Source organism: Lepidochelys olivacea (genome assembly GCF_965140295.1).
Source record: "Lepidochelys olivacea isolate rLepOli2 genome assembly, chromosome: 2".
Taxonomy (NCBI): domain Eukaryota; kingdom Metazoa; phylum Chordata; order Testudines; family Cheloniidae; genus Lepidochelys; species Lepidochelys olivacea.
This window is the reverse complement of record NC_140412.1, coordinates 120,226,653-120,245,099: the sequence shown is the minus strand read 5'-3', so window position 1 is coordinate 120,245,099 and position 18,447 is coordinate 120,226,653. Positions and strand designations below refer to the sequence as shown.

At 45.8% G+C, this 18,447-nt stretch overlaps 1 protein-coding gene across 1 annotated transcript; it reads right to left on the bottom strand.

Annotated features, from left to right (window-relative positions):
• Positions 1–1,882: 1,882 nt before the first annotated feature.
• LOC311516542 (tubulin beta-2 chain) lies at positions 1,883–5,908 on the bottom strand. The gene is made up of 4 exons (XM_084620719.1): positions 5,744–5,908; positions 3,871–3,979; positions 3,429–3,539; positions 1,883–3,172 (listed from the first exon to the last, which is right to left on the bottom strand). The coding sequence occupies exons 1-4, from the start codon at positions 5,798–5,800 to the stop codon at positions 2,112–2,114; spliced, it is 1,338 nt and encodes a 445-aa protein (XP_084476845.1). The 5' UTR covers positions 5,801–5,908; the 3' UTR covers positions 1,883–2,111.
• Positions 5,909–18,447: the final 12,539 nt, after the last annotated feature.

Sequence of the window (18,447 nt, the reverse complement as noted above, 5' to 3'; positions counted from 1 at the left end):
TGGGTGTGTAGTGCAATGAGTTACTAGAACCACCTTAACCATAACACTGCTGTGGTGTAAGAGGTACAACAAGTGGTTTTGCTAGGCGGCTTGATCTAACAGCTGTACAGGGACCGCCCCCATTGAAAGATGCATCCCCCTCCCTGTGGTTTAGAATAAGAAGCTGAACTCTAAGACGGGGGTGGGGAAGTAAATAAATCTTCTACCTTTAAAACAAAGCCTAAGACTCTCATGAGGCCCAAGGTAATTGAGGTTCAGTAAGAGGCACTATATCTTAGGGTATAAAGAAAAGGAAGACTTGTGGCACCATAGAGACTAACAAATTTATTTGAGCATAAGCTTTTGTGAGCTACAGCTCACTTCATCGGATGCATAAAGCATCACAACAGCACAGCTAGAGCTGTGTAAGTAGACAAGTTGGGGTAAAATAGTAAGGTAAAAAACAATGTTAAATACAGATGGTGGGCTCACTCTTAGTCGAGCAAAATTAGCTTGACCAAGCATTTCACCTAAAGGCCAGAGAGCAGGCCTTTGGGTTTGTGCTCCTAGCTCAGCAGAGGTTGAGCTCAATATCTTAAGGGCCCTTATTAAGCAACAGTGGGAGTGTTTCTGTTCTTGCCCACTATTATACCACTGTCATTTTGACTTTCACCCTGAAGAGAAAGGCTGTGTCAAGTAAAGTTTGAATAAAGAGAAACAATGAAACAAAACATTTGAATGCACTGTTGTACTTGCCACCTTAATGAGAATTATTGACATGAAAAGTTTTAATGTGTAAAAGAGCTGCTCCCTGCAGTAATGACAGATAGGCCAGGGCATGACAAATGTAGTCAGAACCTGCCCAAAGAGGCTATTTGTCTCCAACATCCTACATTGCTGGGTTGGATTTACCCTAGTTTAGGGAGCCCCCCCAAAGACCCTCTACACCTGGAGCCCCTTAGGACGTGTTATAGGATCACTGGTCCCCTTGCAATTTTCACCCTCAGGTTACCTATGGCCTTTAGGAGCGAAGTGCATTTCTTTTTGCATTTACTATTAAAGTTACAGCCAGCAGGAATTCTGCAGAGGCCAAGATATAGTGTGGGATACAGCCATTCGTAGGGTTCTTTTAAAAAAAGTCTGCTGCAAGAGGGTAGTTAAGTTCTGTTTTGATTATGTTGTGTGTAACCTTCAAGCAAGTCATACTAGAATGATCCAGTTTAGCCAGAAGCGTAGCACGTTGGTGCGTTGGCTTAGCTGCTATTTTGGAAAGTGTTCACCTTTGAAAATAAGAATTAATTGCCTGAACAGCTCTTGGGCATGAACATACCCTCTCAACCATGACTACAATATTGCTAATGCAATTCTAACCTCCTGCCTCTGCATACACTTTTCCCATTTCACAAATGGGAACTGGGCTGCTCAGGATCATTCAAGTCATAGGGAGGTGAAGCTGCCTAGCATGCTGGAAGCCCTGTAACAAGTGCATTAAGAAGAGCACTTGAATGACAAGGGAAGGCTGCAGGCACACTGTGAAATCAGTTTTGATAAGTTAATACTGTCTAGCTGACCTCACTATTATGTATTCCTGTAAACAGAAGTTGCAAGATCCTTGAGTGAAGTGTCTTGTTTCTATTAGTCAAAGCAACTTTCCCAACAATAGATTGGTTGTTTGACTTTTACACCAGGGCACTGCATTTTTTACTCACATGATCTCCAAAAATTATTAACTATCTTAATTACTACCATGTCAGTGCAAGTGATTTGATCCCTTGTTTACTGGTACACAACTTCAGGCTATTTGCCAATCACACCCATAATTTAATGTAAGACTGCAATTAGGAAGCTAGTTCCAGCTCTGCTTTTCTTGGTCTGAGAGGAGAGAAATAAGTCTAAGACACCATTTGGAACACAGATGCCTTTTATATTTGAGAAGTTAGCCATTTAAACAGAAGATTTTTAGAGTTACTTTTGCAACTACTGTTACATTGTCAAGGTTACAAAACTGGCGACAGAGGCAACAGTGGAGGGTACCAAAGGACATAATAAAGCATGCTTCACCACAACTGTGAACAGACTTCATTCAGAACACGTGCCTGCCTTTACTAAAGATTTTCCTAAGCCTTTTTATCTTAAGCCTCATCCTCCTCTCCTTCCTCTTCAAATTCCCCTTGCTCATCAGCAGTGGCATCTTGGTATTGCTGATATTCTGATACCAGGTCATTCATGTTGCTCTCTGCTTCAGTGAACTCCATCTCATCCATGCCCTCACCAGTGTACCAGTGCAAGAAAGCCTTACGCCGGAACATGGCCGTGAACTGCTCAGAGATTCTCTTGAACAGCTCCTGAATGGCTGTGCTGTTCCCAATGAAAGTGGCAGACATTTTGAGGCCGCGGGGGGGAATGTCACAGACAGCCGTCTTGACGTTATTGGGGATCCATTCAACAAAGTAGCTGCTGTTTTTGTTCTGGACATTGAGCATCTGCTCATCCACCTCCTTCATGGACATTCGGCCACGGAATATTGCTGCCACAGTCAGGTAGCGGCCATGGCGGGGATCACAGGCTGCCATCATGTTTTTAGAATCAAACATCTGCTGCGTTAGCTCTGGCACCGTCAGAGCCCGGTACTGCTGGCTGCCACGGCTAGTTAGCGGGGCAAACCCTGGCATGAAGAAGTGCAGACGGGGGAAAGGCACCATATTGACTGCCAGCTTGCGGAGATCAGCATTCAGCTGTCCGGGAAACCGGAGGCAGGTCGTCACGCCGCTCATAGTGGCGGAGACCAGGTGGTTGAGGTCCCCATAGGTAGGGGTTGTGAGTTTCAGCGTGCGGAAGCAAATGTCATACAAGGCTTCATTGTCAATACAGTAGGTTTCATCCGTATTTTCCACCAACTGGTGGACAGAAAGGGTGGCATTGTAGGGTTCAACCACTGTGTCTGACACCTTCGGAGATGGCATTACACTGAAGGTGTTCATGATACGGTCCGGGTACTCCTCCCTAATTTTGCTAATGAGGAGAGTTCCCATCCCAGACCCCGTGCCACCACCTAGAGAATGGGTCAGCTGGAAACCCTGTAGACAGTCACAGCTTTCCGATTCCTTCCTTACCACATCCAGGACAGAGTCCACTAGCTCAGCTCCCTCTGTGTAGTGGCCTTTTGCCCAGTTGTTTCCAGCACCACTCTGACCTGGAAGGCGGAGTGGAAAGATGCTGATTTAGTCACCAGAATATGAAGGAGAAGTTTCACATACTCTGTTTAGGACAGAACATTATTTATATCCCAGCAGTACTAGGAACTCCTAGCAAGGATGAGGGCTCCATTGTGCTAAGTACCATGCAAGTCTCACAGAGCTAGGTAAATTGTGTTAGTTTTAGGCACAGAGTGGGTGTTCAGTTTAAAGCTTTATGACAATAGTAAACCATAGATACATACAATTACATACCAAAGACAAAGTTGTCAGGTCTGAAGATCTGGCCAAATGGTCCAGATCTGACAGAGTCCATTGTGCCAGGCTCCAAGTCAACAAGGATTGCACGGGGTACATACTTATTACCTGTGGGAGGAATAAAAGCCAGATTACAGACTTGCAGTCAGCTATTTAACAAGTGGGCTACTGTGCTCCTCACAATTCACTGGAGACAGACTGCTACTGCCCAGACAAGTGAAGAAATGGTATTTAAAAAGAACAGCCTTGAGTGAAGTGACAACTTGAATTTGAAGTAGGCATTAAAGCTTTGCCAAGGATTTAATAGAAATTCAGAGGGAGCATTTTACTGAGTGTAGAATGCACTGAAGTTAATTACATAAACCTCGGATGCACGTATGTGCTTTAGAACATTTAGTTTTGATTTCAGGAGGACACAGAGCTGTAAACAAAAAGTTACCAGAGGCTTCATTGTAGTAAACGTTGATCCTTTCTAGCTGCAAGTCACTGTCTCCATGGTAGCTGCCAGTGGGGTCAATGCCATGCTCATCACTGATGACCTCCCAAAACTGAAATGTGGTTTTGAAAAGGGCAGTTAATAATTGTATTAGGCTGTCAGCTGTGTGACCTTCCCCTCCCTTCCTCCCTCCACATACTGCCAGCAGGCCTTTTAATGCTCTACAGCAGCATTTCTCAAACTGGGGTCCTCGAAGGGACTCCAGGGGTCTGCAGGCCCCACTAAGGAACTCCTCCCCCTCCCTGGCACACCTCCAGCATGCTGGGGAACAGACTCACCTGTCCTGGCTCCCCCACATTTCTGGAAGTGGCAGGCACAGCCCTCTAGCCCTGGGGTGGGTGGAGAGGGGGTCATGGGGTCTACTGCCCCCTCCTCGAGCACCAATTCCGCAGCTCCCATTGGCCAGGAACTGCAGACAACACAAGCTACGGGGGTGGTGCCTGCAGGCAGGGGCAGCGCATGGAGACCCCCCCCCCCCGCTGCTAGAGATAGGTGCCAGTTGCTTTTAGGAGCTGCATGAGGTAAGCCCCTCACGCCCTCCCATACACATCAATCCCTGCCCCAGCCCAGAACCCACACCCTGCACCCCCTCCCACACTGCAACCTCCTGCCCTCGCCCAGAGCCCTCACCCAAACTCCCTCCCCCAGCCCACACTCCGCATCTGCTCCTGCACCCCAACCCCCTCCCAGCCCAGAGTTTGCACCCGCACCCCTTCCCATACCCCAACGCCCTATGCCAGCTCCTGCACTGCTCACCCCCCTCCCACACCCCAAACCCCTGCCCCAGCCTAGTGAAAGTGAGTGAGGGTGGGGGAGAGCAAGCAATGGAAGGAGGGAGGATGAAGGGGTGGGGCAGGGGGCAGGGCAAGGGCTAAGCAAGGAGGCGGCTGGGTGGTCCCTGAACATTTTAAAATCAAAATGGGGGTCCTCAGGTTGCTAGAGTTTGAGAACCCCGAACTATATCCCTCCCTCCCCCCCCCCCTTCCTGTAGTGCGTGGCCAGTGGGCTAACCTAACCGGTAACTGCAGCAGGGTGCCTGACACAGCAGACAAGGCGTCTCCCCGTCAGAAGCAGCTGAAGGTGCAGAGCACCAATTAGAGCGAATCCACGACGGGGAAGAGCAGCAGCAACGTGGCAACTGATTCTTTTAAGAGTCACCAGCAAGTGCGAGCGCCATTTGTTCAGACTCACCCAGAGGCAGGGCAGAAGACGGGGGCCGGGGAGGGGCGGACCACAGCTGCAGGTTGTCGCGGGTGGAGGGCTCGGGCGGTCTGCAGCGCCCTAGCTAGGCGGGCGGCCCGACGGCTTTGACAGGGACCCGGAGGGCGTGGCGAGCACGCGGGGGGATCGGAGTCATGCCCGAGAAGTCGCATCCCCGCGCGCAAAGGGCGAGGCGCCCGCAGCCTGCAGGGAGGCGCCCGCAGCGGGGCTTGCGGCTGCGCCGGCGAGAGGGGGCTGTGATTCAGAGCACGGCAGCCAGGCTGGGTGAGGAGAGGACTCTCCGCGACCCCGGCCCGCTGCCGGAATCGCCTCGGTTCTCCGCGGCTCTCAGTAAGAGCGCGAGCAAAGACGACGCAGGTCAGCCCTCAAGCGTTACACTGTCTGGACACAAACCAGCCAGGCGCTAAAGCGGCCGTCTTTGGGAAGGAGGCTGGACACGCTGGACAGTGACCGTGAATAGCCCTTACCTAATACAGCGCAGCCAAGGCGAGCGGAGCGTTAATTAACTCCAGCCCCCGCGTGCGCACCCCACTGAGCCGCCCCCTGCCAGCCCCAGGGCGAGGGACACAACAAGCGGGACACACCCGATCTTTACCTTGGCTCCGATCTGGTTCCCGCACTGGCCAGCCTGGATGTGCACGATCTCACGCATGGCGCCCGAGTCACACGGCCACAAACACGCTCTGCCTCCGGCTGGCGGCTACGGCTACGGCTCCTGCTGCCTGGCTGGCTCCGGCAGCTGCGAGCTCTGAGCCGCGCGGCCCCCCCAGCTCCTCCTTTTATAGAGGGGGGCTGCTGGCCCCGCCCCCTCCCGTCACAGGCCCGCTCCCCGCAGCCCTTCTCAAGCGGGTGATGTAATGCCGGGGCGGGGCCTCGCCGTGCGCTCGGGGGATGCTGCTGCTGCCGCTCCATTGTCTCCAGGGCACGGGGGGCGCTAGGCGGGAGCCATCGCGGGGGGCGGAGTGGGGAGCCGCAGCCTCAGCAGCTGGGAGGGGGCTTGTCGCAGCCTGAGGGGCAACGAGCGTCTCCTGCTCCCCCCAGGGCCCCCCGTGCAGAGCGAGAGTAGCGCTGTACGAGCAGGGTGAGGAGCAGCGAGCGCCCTGCTCTCCCCCAGCCCTGGCGAGACGGCCCCAGCCGCTGCACCCTCCACCGAGTCACATTCACGGACACTGTATAACGCGGAGATCAAAGGGAACCCTGCGGGCGGGTAGCTCAAGGCAAACTGGACAGAGGGAAATCTCTCCCTTGCAGTACAAGAGCAGCCTTTATAGCGTAAGTGCTTTGCTGGCGCTCACACAAAATGAATGCATCCCATGAAGTGAGCTGTAGCTCAGGAAAGCTGATGCTCAAATAAATCAGTTAGTCTCTAAGGTGCCACATGTACTCCTTTTCTTTACACAAAAGAGTGAACGGAAGCCAGGCTGTGCGAATGGAAGACATTAACCTGTTTCGTACATAGATCGATCCATCCGCATCCGCCTTCCTCAGCCTTTTGTTTCTTAGGCAGCTCCCTTTGCTGCAGCATCAAACGCTGCAAGGTGCTGAGGGAGGGGGAAGGAGACGAGTTCGCTGCAATTCCACACACCCTCTTCCACGTCTGAGAGCCCTCATGTATTTACAGAATACTGGCTGGGGGACGCCAGATCCCCCAGATGTCCTTCGTGGTCCCATGGGGGTGATCGCCAAAACTCGGACCCTGCAAGAGCCGCTAGATACAGTGTGAGGGTTACAAGTGGTTTTTAATATACATCCGGTTTTCTTGAGGGACCCATCCTCCTACCTGGTGGAAAGCAGGGACCGCTCCAGGATCAGGACAGGAAAATGGGCTCTGTCTGAGACATGGCTCGGGCTCTGAAACATGCAGTTGTGTGATACCCAGCCTGTTTTTCAATGAGTGTTTAAATAGCAACTCTACTGTCATTTGATTATTTTATTTTTGCTGGAGAGGAGAGGAGATTAAGGGGGCTTTCATAAGCTCGTCGATTTCGTGGAACAAAAGAACAATGAAAAAGGATACTAGAAAAAAAAAACATTGCTGCTTATTAACATATCCATCCCCACAAACACACACATACACCATACATGCAATTAGCTGTTTGCCGATAGGTGTGTCCAGGGAGGAGCTAAGGGATCTGCAAGGAGATCAGAGACCGCTGTCAGTACTGATTCTTGTGAAACTTAACAAAAAACTTCACAACCTGATCTGCATATCCAATCCAATCCAATTTAAAAATATTCCCCGACATATACTTTTTTGTTTTGCATTTAGACCTTCCTCACTGGAATGAGACATTGGATCACTTTGAAACAGCCTGCAGAAAATAGGATCAACCGCGGTGAGACTTTAAACCGGTTCATTTCCACAAAGCAGGGTTTTTTTTCCTCCGCCGAGGTTATGTTGCTAATGGATTTTTTTTATTATTATTATTTTCCCTTGCAAACCTTGGCCGTATTTCCAGATATTCCATGAGTAATGCTGCTTGATGTTTTCTAGGTGATGAGGTCAGCTTTTCATATTCCAACAACAGAGACTGCATTTAATCCTCCTCGCTGCTCCCCAGCAATGTAACATTGACCTCTGTCCACATGCCAGGCAGCTATTTGCGATCGTCGTGCACAAAACATAGACTAAATTTTCTTGTTGCATAGCTTTATCTGACCTCTGCTGCAAAACCGATCAAACTGTAGCAAACCTGTAGCGGTTTGTCATGTTGTTGCAGATTTACACTACGCTATCAGAGCATGAGGGGCCGGAGAAGGTGGGAAGTTGAATGTGTGTGATACTGTAGTCTATAACTGTTTCATCAGGTTGCTTGCTTTTATTTTTTATCACAGTACATCAATATTCTGATTACTGGGAGAACTCCAAATATTTCAGATAGGGGCAGGATGAGCAAATGATTCAAAAGTGAACGTGGTAATAATGCAAGACAGAGAGATCGAACCTCTGAAAGCGTGTAGGAGCAGTATCTTTTATGCTGCAGCTGCACGAGGAAGGTTTTTCTGTGCTAAGCAAATCATGTAGGATACCAATATTATGGTCTATTTCACTTTACATTTCGTTTGATGTCCACATGTATACTTATTTTGCTGTGAATTGCCATTAAATAGAAATTAAATAAACCCAGAGCCCAAACGCATATACAGTTTCCATATTATAGGATTAGGAAATAGCCTTTCCCCTCAGATTTTAGCAAATCTTTATATTAATAAATCTGCCAGATATTCCACTGGAATAAAAAAATGCAGCAGAGTCCAGAATTTACATCAGCATTTTGCTACATTTTTTTTCTTTTCTTTGTTCTGTTCTCCAATCATTGTCAATGACGAATCCTTCCAAATCTTCCTTGTACAGTTCAGTACGCCTAAATATTGAGTATTGCAGATCGGATGTGATGTTCTAAGGTGTTCTGCAGAGCATTGTTAGGATAGCCACTTGTTTCTTTCGGCATCCTTTCCTTTAAAAGCCATTCAACTTCCAAACTGGTCTGCTTGAAAGCTGCTGAGTTGGGTTTTATCTTTAATAAGTGATTTCAAAGACAATTAGATCACTTACATTCCCTGTAAAAATCTGCTTTTACAGGTCTAAACAAGGAGCAATTTAATTATCTGGTTGACTACACTTAGCAAACTATGTGTAGTTTTAATTCCAAGCCAACATTTTTGTGGCAGGTTAAGCATACATTCTACATCTAATTCTTATAATTACATTCCTAAAAATAATTTCCATTTTATTAAGCCTATTTTCACCAGACCACTAGATCCTTCAGGTAACGATTCAGAATAATGTTTACATAGATTATTCACAGTAAACACTGCATTGTAGCTATGTATACTGTACTAAAAAAAAAAGACTGCAGCTTGCAGCACAATTAGTGCAAATTTAATTGTATAATTGGGAGGAGTTTGCAGTAGTTGTGTCACCAATGCTAAACCTTATGCTGGGTCCCATAAATTGCATATTGGCTAGCTACTGGCAGAACTATCAGCATTCGAATGTGCAAAAGTGTATACAGTATAGACATTCTATTAATGTATGAATAATTCTGCGTATAAACAGGTTTTCAGTATTAAGGTCAAACTGATTATTTACAACCCCACTGAATAACAAATCTGAGCCTAGGTTTTCATAAAATATACATCCCAAATACAAGTATTTCTGAGCTAAAAATTCCAAAGGGAAATGCTTACCTTTAAGATCCCCCACCCCTACTTTTAGTTCATCCCGGAAAAGCCAGAGGCCAAATTTCGAGCTAATCGAAGAAAACAATTGAATAAATACGGGAAGGAGAAAAACCCACCCAGATATTTACTCCTAAAAATGAACAATAAGAATAAACTCAGATTATTGGATGGGAGGGAATTAAATACCAGATATTACAATCGTCTATTTAAGGGCTGTATTTGAAACCCATTGAAGTGAATGAGAATCTTTCCATTGACTTCGGGTCTCTCTCTTTCAATCGAAACTCTGCCCACAGCTCTGACGTTCAGTCTGGCCACACATTCAATCAAATTCCTCCTGCTGCAGTTTCCTAGGCAACCAACATAGCCTCAGAAGCAGCCTGCACAAAAAGGAAGGGAACAAAAAACCTCTGCAACATTTTCACTCATGTCGTTCTTTTCCCATCATTCAAAAGCATTGTAAACGCAGGAGTGGGAAAATTGCTGCAGCATAAAGCAAAGGGCTGGCCATGGCGTTATACTTTTATCCCCACTGTACTCATGAAAGGAGGACTAAGATGATGTCACTTGAGAGTTTACCTAATGAAGCTCAGAGGATCAACCTGGTTTTATCCATTTTACCCTTCCCCCTACCCTTCCCTTCCATGGCTACTACCATCCTTCCAGCTGAGACAGGCTGGATGTGATCCCTTTCTGACCCTGCTGCTTCATCACTTGAAATGTTCCCTGTTGAGAGAGAGACTTGACTGTCCCTTCCAGGTTCTGAGAGAGTTGCAAAGGCCCTTTTGGTCCAGGTAATAAAAGATCAGGAGAGAGAATCAATCTTACTTCATAGTAAGTAAATAATCCATGCCTCATACAGCAGCACAGTTTGTGGTGCATGTTGCAGTGTCAGTCAGAAAGGGCTGCATTTCCCTCTACGGGGGAAAATATATTTCTGTCCTCTTATGCTGTGTTGCATTCCTGAAATTCTTCAAAGGAGGGAGCTGACACAAAGGTCTCCGGGCTGTGGATTGTGGGTCTTAATATAGGGCACAGTCCTGAGTTACCCTGTATTGTTTTTTTAAACTTATTTCTTAATATTTGTACTGAAGGAGTGCCCAAAGTCAGGGTCAGGAGTGCACTGTGCTAGGCCACCAACATTGGCCTTCCCCAAACAAACAGCCCGTATTCCCAGAATCTTACTGTTCAAACATGTATGACATATGGCAGATGGGGGAATGGACTAAAACATGCAAGCATAGACCCCCACTTCTGAAATCTGATCCTCATAGCTGGACGCCTGTGTCTGTGCAAATTCCCCATTGACTTCAGTGGGACTGCATGAGTGAATAATGGTCTGCCCATGTGGATCAAATTGCAGAGCCTAAACCAGGGTGATTTTAGGTTTAAAATTTCAATACATATAAATTAACCTTAACTTTCACCTTGTGAAATTATAGGTTTTACTGTCACTCTATGCCTAATTTCTATTTATTAATGTTTACAATATATTACTTTACTTTTACAAATAAACACAACCTTTTGCTCCAGCTTTTACACCTCTGCTCACTAATTTTTTTGCTTTAAGATAACAATACAGAATTCCCCTACCATGCCAAAGCCCAACAAAAGCTCTGAGCCAAAACCCCACCCAATATCCATCGAGATGGGCATCCCCAATCTCACTTGAAAAGCTCTCATGTGTCTCCTTGTCAATAGAAACAGAACACACAGATGTCACTGGGAAGATTGTAGGTGTGCAGTAGAAGCCAACTGGGGTTCACAGGGCACTCTGCATTGCCCAGGATATGCTCACAGAGCGAACGCAGTACTTTCCAGAACGTGCTGAGTCCAACACAGGATTGTTATGTATTGGCTTGTTTATCCATTATTTACTAAGTGTCAAAGAAGTGCCCTTATTTGGGCAAGTGATAATACAAGGGTCCAATAATGTCTCAGCCTATATTTAGCAAACGAGAATATAAGCCACAGAAAAATGTCTAGGAGGAACTGGAAATGCTGTCCCTGGCTAGGCAGTTATTGAACAGTTAGAGTCAGAGAGCAGACAGTTTAGGGGCAGAGTTTCCATGGTTTTCCCTAGGCCTCCCATTGACAAACGACTCTTTGCTGTAATAAATCTCATAGCCTAATTTACCGCAAAGCACACTGAGGAGCTATATTGATGGTGTGGTGTACCAGTCAATAGAAGAAATGATTTTTTTTAATTCCTATGTGCAGGGCTCTCCTAGTATAAATATGAATAAGGTTCCAGTATCAATACACATGAGCTGCTGATACAGCTGTTTCTAGATTCCTGGGGAACAAATTTGCTGTGTGCGAAAAAACAAGGCATGAATAATAATAACATTCACCTGCTATTCTGGGTTATTCTTGGTGCTTTATCTCATAATCAGGTATTTGTTTGTAATTTAAATGAGACTGGGCAAATCTGATCCTTATCTGCATGGCTTGAGAAATTGGGTAAAACTACTTTAGGAACAGGAGATGTGGGCTGAATTCTTGGGCACAAGAAAAACTCTGTTTGCAAGCCTTTTGGCTTTCACCTTATTTCTCTCTAACCCAAGGATTCTCTTCTTATGCAAAATACTCCAACATGGGCATCTGGTAGCAAAATACTGTACTGTGACACTGGGCATTCAAGTTCAGAGATACATTTGGTCCATTGCTCCCTGGGCCGGCTGGAGCTAGGAATGCTATTGAAACAGTCATCTTTGTAACTGAGCTAAATGAAGAATTTTTCAGTTCTCTCAAGTTCCTCCCTTCTCTTTTGCTTGTTGCATGGAGTGGCTTCAGCTAGCTGCAGGAAGAGTATAGTTATCCACATGTTAACAGTTTTGCAAGGGGACAATTCTGCTGATGAGTTGCATCCAGCAGAAGGTTGTGTGGACATGCTGGTGACACTGATATTGTTGAAAAGGAGGTGAAAACTAACCTTCAAATTACTAGCATGCACACAAAACCCTCCAGCTCATTAAAACAATCATCTATTAAAACTTTTAGCTTCTCCCTTTGCCCCCACAGTTCCCTCTTTTCTACCCATGATTCCTCAGTGAACATCCCTTTATCCCCATAGTTCCCTTTTCTGCCTCCACAGTTCTCCAATGTCCTCCCCCACCCCTAACAATACCATCGCTTCCCCTTCCCCTTCTGGAATTGACCCATATTCCTAGCCACATAGAGAGAAGTCTCCCCAGCTCTGCTTTACCACCTGTCACTCAGCCTGAGGCAGCAGGAAGCAGATCTGGGAGCAGGCTGGCTGCAGCTGAGAAAGGCAGAGTTCAGGGGCCACTGAGCAGGTGTTGCTTTACTCTGAGTGTAGCAGTCTTGTGCTAACACAGTCCCAGGGTATTTGCTAGGTCTTCCATTACCTGGGATTGGTTTACAGAAGCTGGCAGAGTCCTAGTCAAACCGAGGCTTGGTATGTACCTAAAACTTAGGTCGACCTAGCTAGGTCGACATCACGCAGTATATGTGTGTGTGTGTGTGTTGGTTAGTTTAAGCCAACCTAACCCCAGGTTTAAACACTGCTAGAATGGTGGAGAATTCTTCTGTGGACCTACCTACCCCCTGGCGAGGGGGTGGATTTACAACAGAGAATAGAAAAAACCCTTCCAGCGCTGTAGCAAGTGGCTTGTAAGCACTTGTAAGTGTAGGCATAGCCTCAAACTGCTGGCAGATCTAAAGGGTCATCTCCAGACCATCTCCTTATGCTGGAGGAGCTGGTCTTCCAGGAGAGTTGGGGTGAAATAGAAGGAGGCAGGGAGGAGGGTGGAGACGCAGGGTGTGAATGGCCTTCGCTGTGATAGATCTGAGTCTCAGTGCGAGACTGAATTTTGGAGACTTGTCTTCCAGTGGGTGCGGTTCTGTGTAACTGAATGATCCATCAGGCAGAAACTCATGAGTCCAAACTTCCAGTCTTTCCTGTTCCCTCTGTACAATTAATGTGCATGGTTACTTATTAAGGGCCTGATCCAAAGCCCAGTGAAGTCAGTGGGCATTTTTCTATTTATTTCAATGGGCGCTGGATCAGGCTCTGAATGCACTAAAGGTATTATTCCCAAATGCAGTGAATTCCTCTTATCCTGATTTTTTTTATTTTTCATTCACTACAGTATTTCAGGACAATTTCCGCCTGATTTGTGTCTGTTCCATGAAAAATGCATAACAGATGCATGTCACATGGAACTCAGTGCATGCACATGCATTAAAATTTCTGCTGAGCAGAGCTGCTTCTGTGATTCCATAGCTATGGCAGCAGCTTGCCGCATCACACTTTGCAGATAAGAAGACAAATTGAAAAGGGAGGAGGGCGCGTGATTTCTGGCATTTTCTGTGCAGCAGAAGGGAAAATCATATTTATCAGCTAAGAGTTCAATGATGTGACTCAAGGTTTTTGAAGTGAGACATGCAGCCAAACTAAACCTGTTGGAATTCTGCCCATTAATCATTTAAAGGAGATAGCCTAAAGACCAAATTCTTCTCTCATTATACCAGCTTAAATAGGTAGCAACTCCCTTGACTTCTATGGATTTACTCCAGAGTGCTAAACATTATTTTGCAATTAACCCTAGATCCAGGAATATGGTCCATAAGTGATGGCTCTGGAAAGCATCCTCTGGTAATAATGAGTGATGTACACTTTGCAGATACACTGATTAGATGACGAGAGTAGTGGCTATGAGGCTCATTTGTGCTGGGAAATCACATACATGTGTGATGTAAACTAATGGTAGGCACTGAACCAGGAACCTCCAGAGCTTGTGCTAAAGAGCCATGTCCTCTGTCAATCAGGCATGGAGAGAGGAACACATAACTGTGACAGATGTGGTGCTGTTCTGTAACAAGTTACGGCTGCTGTATGTTGACCTGATTACTGGGATGTTTACTGTATGAATATATATGAATGGCTCAAGAAAATCCACCCCATCATAAACACTTGAGGATTGTTAAGGGACAAAGCCAGGAATATTTGAAAATTTTACCTTCTCTTCCCCTGCCAACCAGCAAAACTAGTTTTTTCCAGAAGGGCCAAAGCCTGGGAACACAGAACAAAGGAACTCTGGCAATTTAAAAAAGGTCTCTCCCTCTCCAGAAATGGAAGGTTTGTCTGGGGGAACCAGACCGAAGGGCAGGCACCTGCTGGGGTAGCTGAAGAAGCTAGGCCTGCCTAAGTTACCAGTGGGGGATGGTAAGCCTTTAGGTAAGATAGACATGCATGGAGGCTGTTTTTGTTTTAAAAACTTTTTTTAACCACTTATGCTTTGTTCCTACTGCAAAACAAACAATACTTTGTTGTAAGAAGCCTGTTTTGTCACTGGATACCACTGGTCACAGACTCCTGAAGGAAAGAGACATGGGGCAAGAACTCAGTCCGACCTACTGGATAAGCATGATTGATACCCAGGGTGCTGGTGCCCAGGGCCCAGTGTAAGAGTGGGAGAATTGCAGAATTCTGCCCTGGGAGAGGTAAATGCACAAAGCTGAACCTGAAAAGATGAAGTCAGCAAGACCAGGTAGGTGACAGAGGTGCTCCAAGCTCTGTAACCACCACAATAACACACATCTTACCAGTGGGTTACATATTTTCTTCTGGACAAAGGAAGCTCATCCCAAGCATCTGAGACGCAATTTGAATTCTAGTCAAGCCCCCATATACGTGATGACCACCATCGTGGTCAACAGCATGGACTGAATAAGTGACCTATAGATCAGAAAGCACAAATCTTTGCAACTTGAGCAAAAGAGCTAGTCTCTGTAGCTGGGGGCTGTATTAGACTCTTATCCTCTGTAGATGGAGACAAAGAACACACACTTACAAAGTGGGCTACACAGAGCTATTTCTGACAAAATATAGCAGGATACATCATCCCTTTCATATATTGAGGCCAGGGACATAATTCTGAAATATGGGGAGTGAGAAATTCCCTAATATATTCTCTTACCTCTCTTTTTAGTTACTCACTCATTACTCTACCTAGCTTTTCTCACCCTTTCCAATGTTCATTTCCATTCTACACCTCCATTGCCTGCCTATTTTCCCAAGAGCCTTACAAGATAGATCACAGGTATGTAATCTCCAATTTCTGGTGCACTTCTTGACACCACGAGTCTCAATAGACACTTTTATGCACAAAATGCGGGCACTAGAGGCAAACTTTGCAAGCTGCTTTGGGATCCTTCAAAGTGAAAGGTGCTATATCCATGTAAATGATTCAATGAACCTAGTAGGGAAAACCTCTTCTAACCCCTGCAGGGAACGAGGGAGTCACTAAACATTGCACTTCCTGTGTATGAATTTGGACATTGTGAATATTCTGTTGGATCTAAGACAAGCTAATCCAGTGACTCACGTAACAACAGGAAAGAATGTCTCATTCTACAACAGGAAAATGTTATTACTTTGCACATATAGAGGCGCTGACATGAAAAGTGTTATCCACCCCTTAATCCTCATTAAAGCCTTGGGAACTAGGTCAGTATTATTTAATTATCCCATTTTACAGACAGATGAATAAGGCACAAAGAGCACAAGTGATTTTACACAAGGTCATGTAGCGGGGCAGTAGAAGAGTCATGAATGAAATCTAGAAGTCTTGATTTGTGCGCTGATCATTGCATCACACTGGTCATCAGATGAGCTCTGTTAAAATAATGTAAAGCAATGCTGTGCATACAGAACATGTTGGTAGAACGGCATTATGGGGGGCAGAGAATCTGCTCACTCCATAAAGACTCCCTGCCAATCTACTGAGGGAAATTTGAACAACTGACTTACAAACCCCATCAAAGAAGATTTTCTTTTGTATTAAGGGAAAAGGTGATGATACATTAAGCTGTTGACATTATAATTCTTCTGTTGTCCTAGCTACTGCCTCTTGGAGAGGGGGAGTAACTACATTGATGGAAAAACCCCTTCTGTCAATCTGTACTACAGTGTACACTACAGTGGTGTAACTGAGCCAGTGTAGACATGGCCAAAGTACTATGCAAGCATCATATTCAGTCACACAAGTAGTGTATACGCTTCATTATATCTACTGTATTGATATTGTGATAGCCAACTTTACAGCACAGCTCCTTCTAATTGCAGCCTCATAAATGGGAGATGTGACATAACATAATAAATTACATTCAACTTTCATTGCCATATAATAAAGGTGAGATTGTTAAAAAGGTAACAGGTAGTGTAGGTTGTTATATAGTTAGTTTCCCCTCTGTTTGTGTTCTGCCTCTTATACCTTTCCAGAACTGTCAATAATATGTGCATTTCACACCAAGTGATCTGCCCCAAGACAAATCCACTCACTCTGCAGCATGTTTCACAGCTGCATTTCAAACCCACTGCAACCATTACCTCCACTTCTCTGGATGGGTGTTTTTCTCTTTCAGTCTTAAAGAGGAGTGTGCAATGTTCCACACAGAGCAGCTGTATTCCGGGCGATGTATTAAATATGCAGAACAGTCTATAGACAGAAGTCTGACGTATTGAGATAGACACCTGGGGTTGGGCAGAATATAGGATTTCTGGGCCTGACTTTTCATTGTGCAGATTGTTACAACCCTGATTTTCACAGTGCTGAACACCTGTAATGCCAATGAATGGCAAAAGGTGCTCAGTTCTCAGCAGCTTTTAAAGAAAATCAAACCCTGGATGGGCTGAAGAGAAACATGACCCAACATGAGGAGGTAGGCGCAGTTTCCAAGCAAGTGAGCTCTCTTTGCAGGTGCTCACATAGGAGAGAAGGCAACACCAAATGAGATTAAAATGAAAATGAGACGGGGAAACTTTCAGAGAATATAACACGCTGTTTCAGAAGATGAACATGTGTGATGGGGCCTCCATCATTAGAGCCTAGGATTCATTCCTAAGTTTCCCTATTGGTTTATTGTCACTTGTATTGAATCAGGTCTCCATAGGCACAGTAAAAACACATAAATATATGAACCCCACCCTGACAGACCTACAGCTTAAGGAGACAACTGCCATATGAAGGGCAGGGGGAGAAGGGTACAAGAAATAATATAGACACACTTGCAGTTGCTTTATTATAGCTAGATATGGTAAGTGCAGCAGAGGTGGGTATTGTGAAGCGACAGGAAGGAACAGGTTACAGGACCTTGTAAATCAGTTCAAGAAGGGGATTTCATATTTAAGGAGTCCTGTGAAAGATAGCATGCAGCTGTGTGTGTGAGACAGTGGCAAATGGGTGTAGCAGGCTGTTACAGTTGGTGAAGCAAAGGCGATGGGGACAACACAATCAGAGCTAAGCACAGGTGCTGGAACTAGAAGTGCTGAGGGTGCTGCCGCACCCCCTGGCTTGAAGTGGGTTCCACCATATACGGGATTTACAGCACCTCCACTATATAAATTGTTCCAGTGACCCTGGAGACAAGAGCAGACAAGTAGGGAGGGGCAGACTAGTAAAGGGCCTGAGAGGTGAGGATAAGAAGTTTGAACTTGATGCAGTGAAATGGGGAGAGTCATTGGAGGAGCTAGGGCTCAGTCCTGCAAGGTGCTGAGCTCTCTGGCCCCCAACCAGCATATTAGCAGTCCTTACTTCCATCGATCTCAGCATAAGGTGGCATGTCAGAGGTGGAGAGGGGTGTGGTGGAGTGCAGCTTTGCTATATCAGATCCTCAACTGGGGACTCCCTGGGGGCACTCACCCCACTCCATTGCATCCAGGTTCTACTCAGATGCAATGGAGAATCTGGTCCTACATTTGTATGGTTGCCTTTAGATGGAAATTGATCTGTCATGCTGTTTTCCTTTCTGCATCAGTGACAGACACCATGCATTAGTGGTGATGAATAGAGAAGGTGGGCAAAGTAATATATTTTATGGGACCAACTTCTGAACAGCGTTAGTCCAGTAAAAGGTACTACCTCCCCCACCTTGTCTCTGTACTATCCTGGGACCAACACAGCTACAACACTGCAAAACAATTTATTTTCCCTGGTTTGGGATAAATCTTTCTACATTATACCCCCCACTAAATGCAGAGTTAGAATGTGATCACATTAACAATACAGCGTGATACAAAGAAATGTTACCCATTTTGAGCCAGATCATTAGATAGCCTGAACCAGAGTTAAATGCACTTAGGAGGGA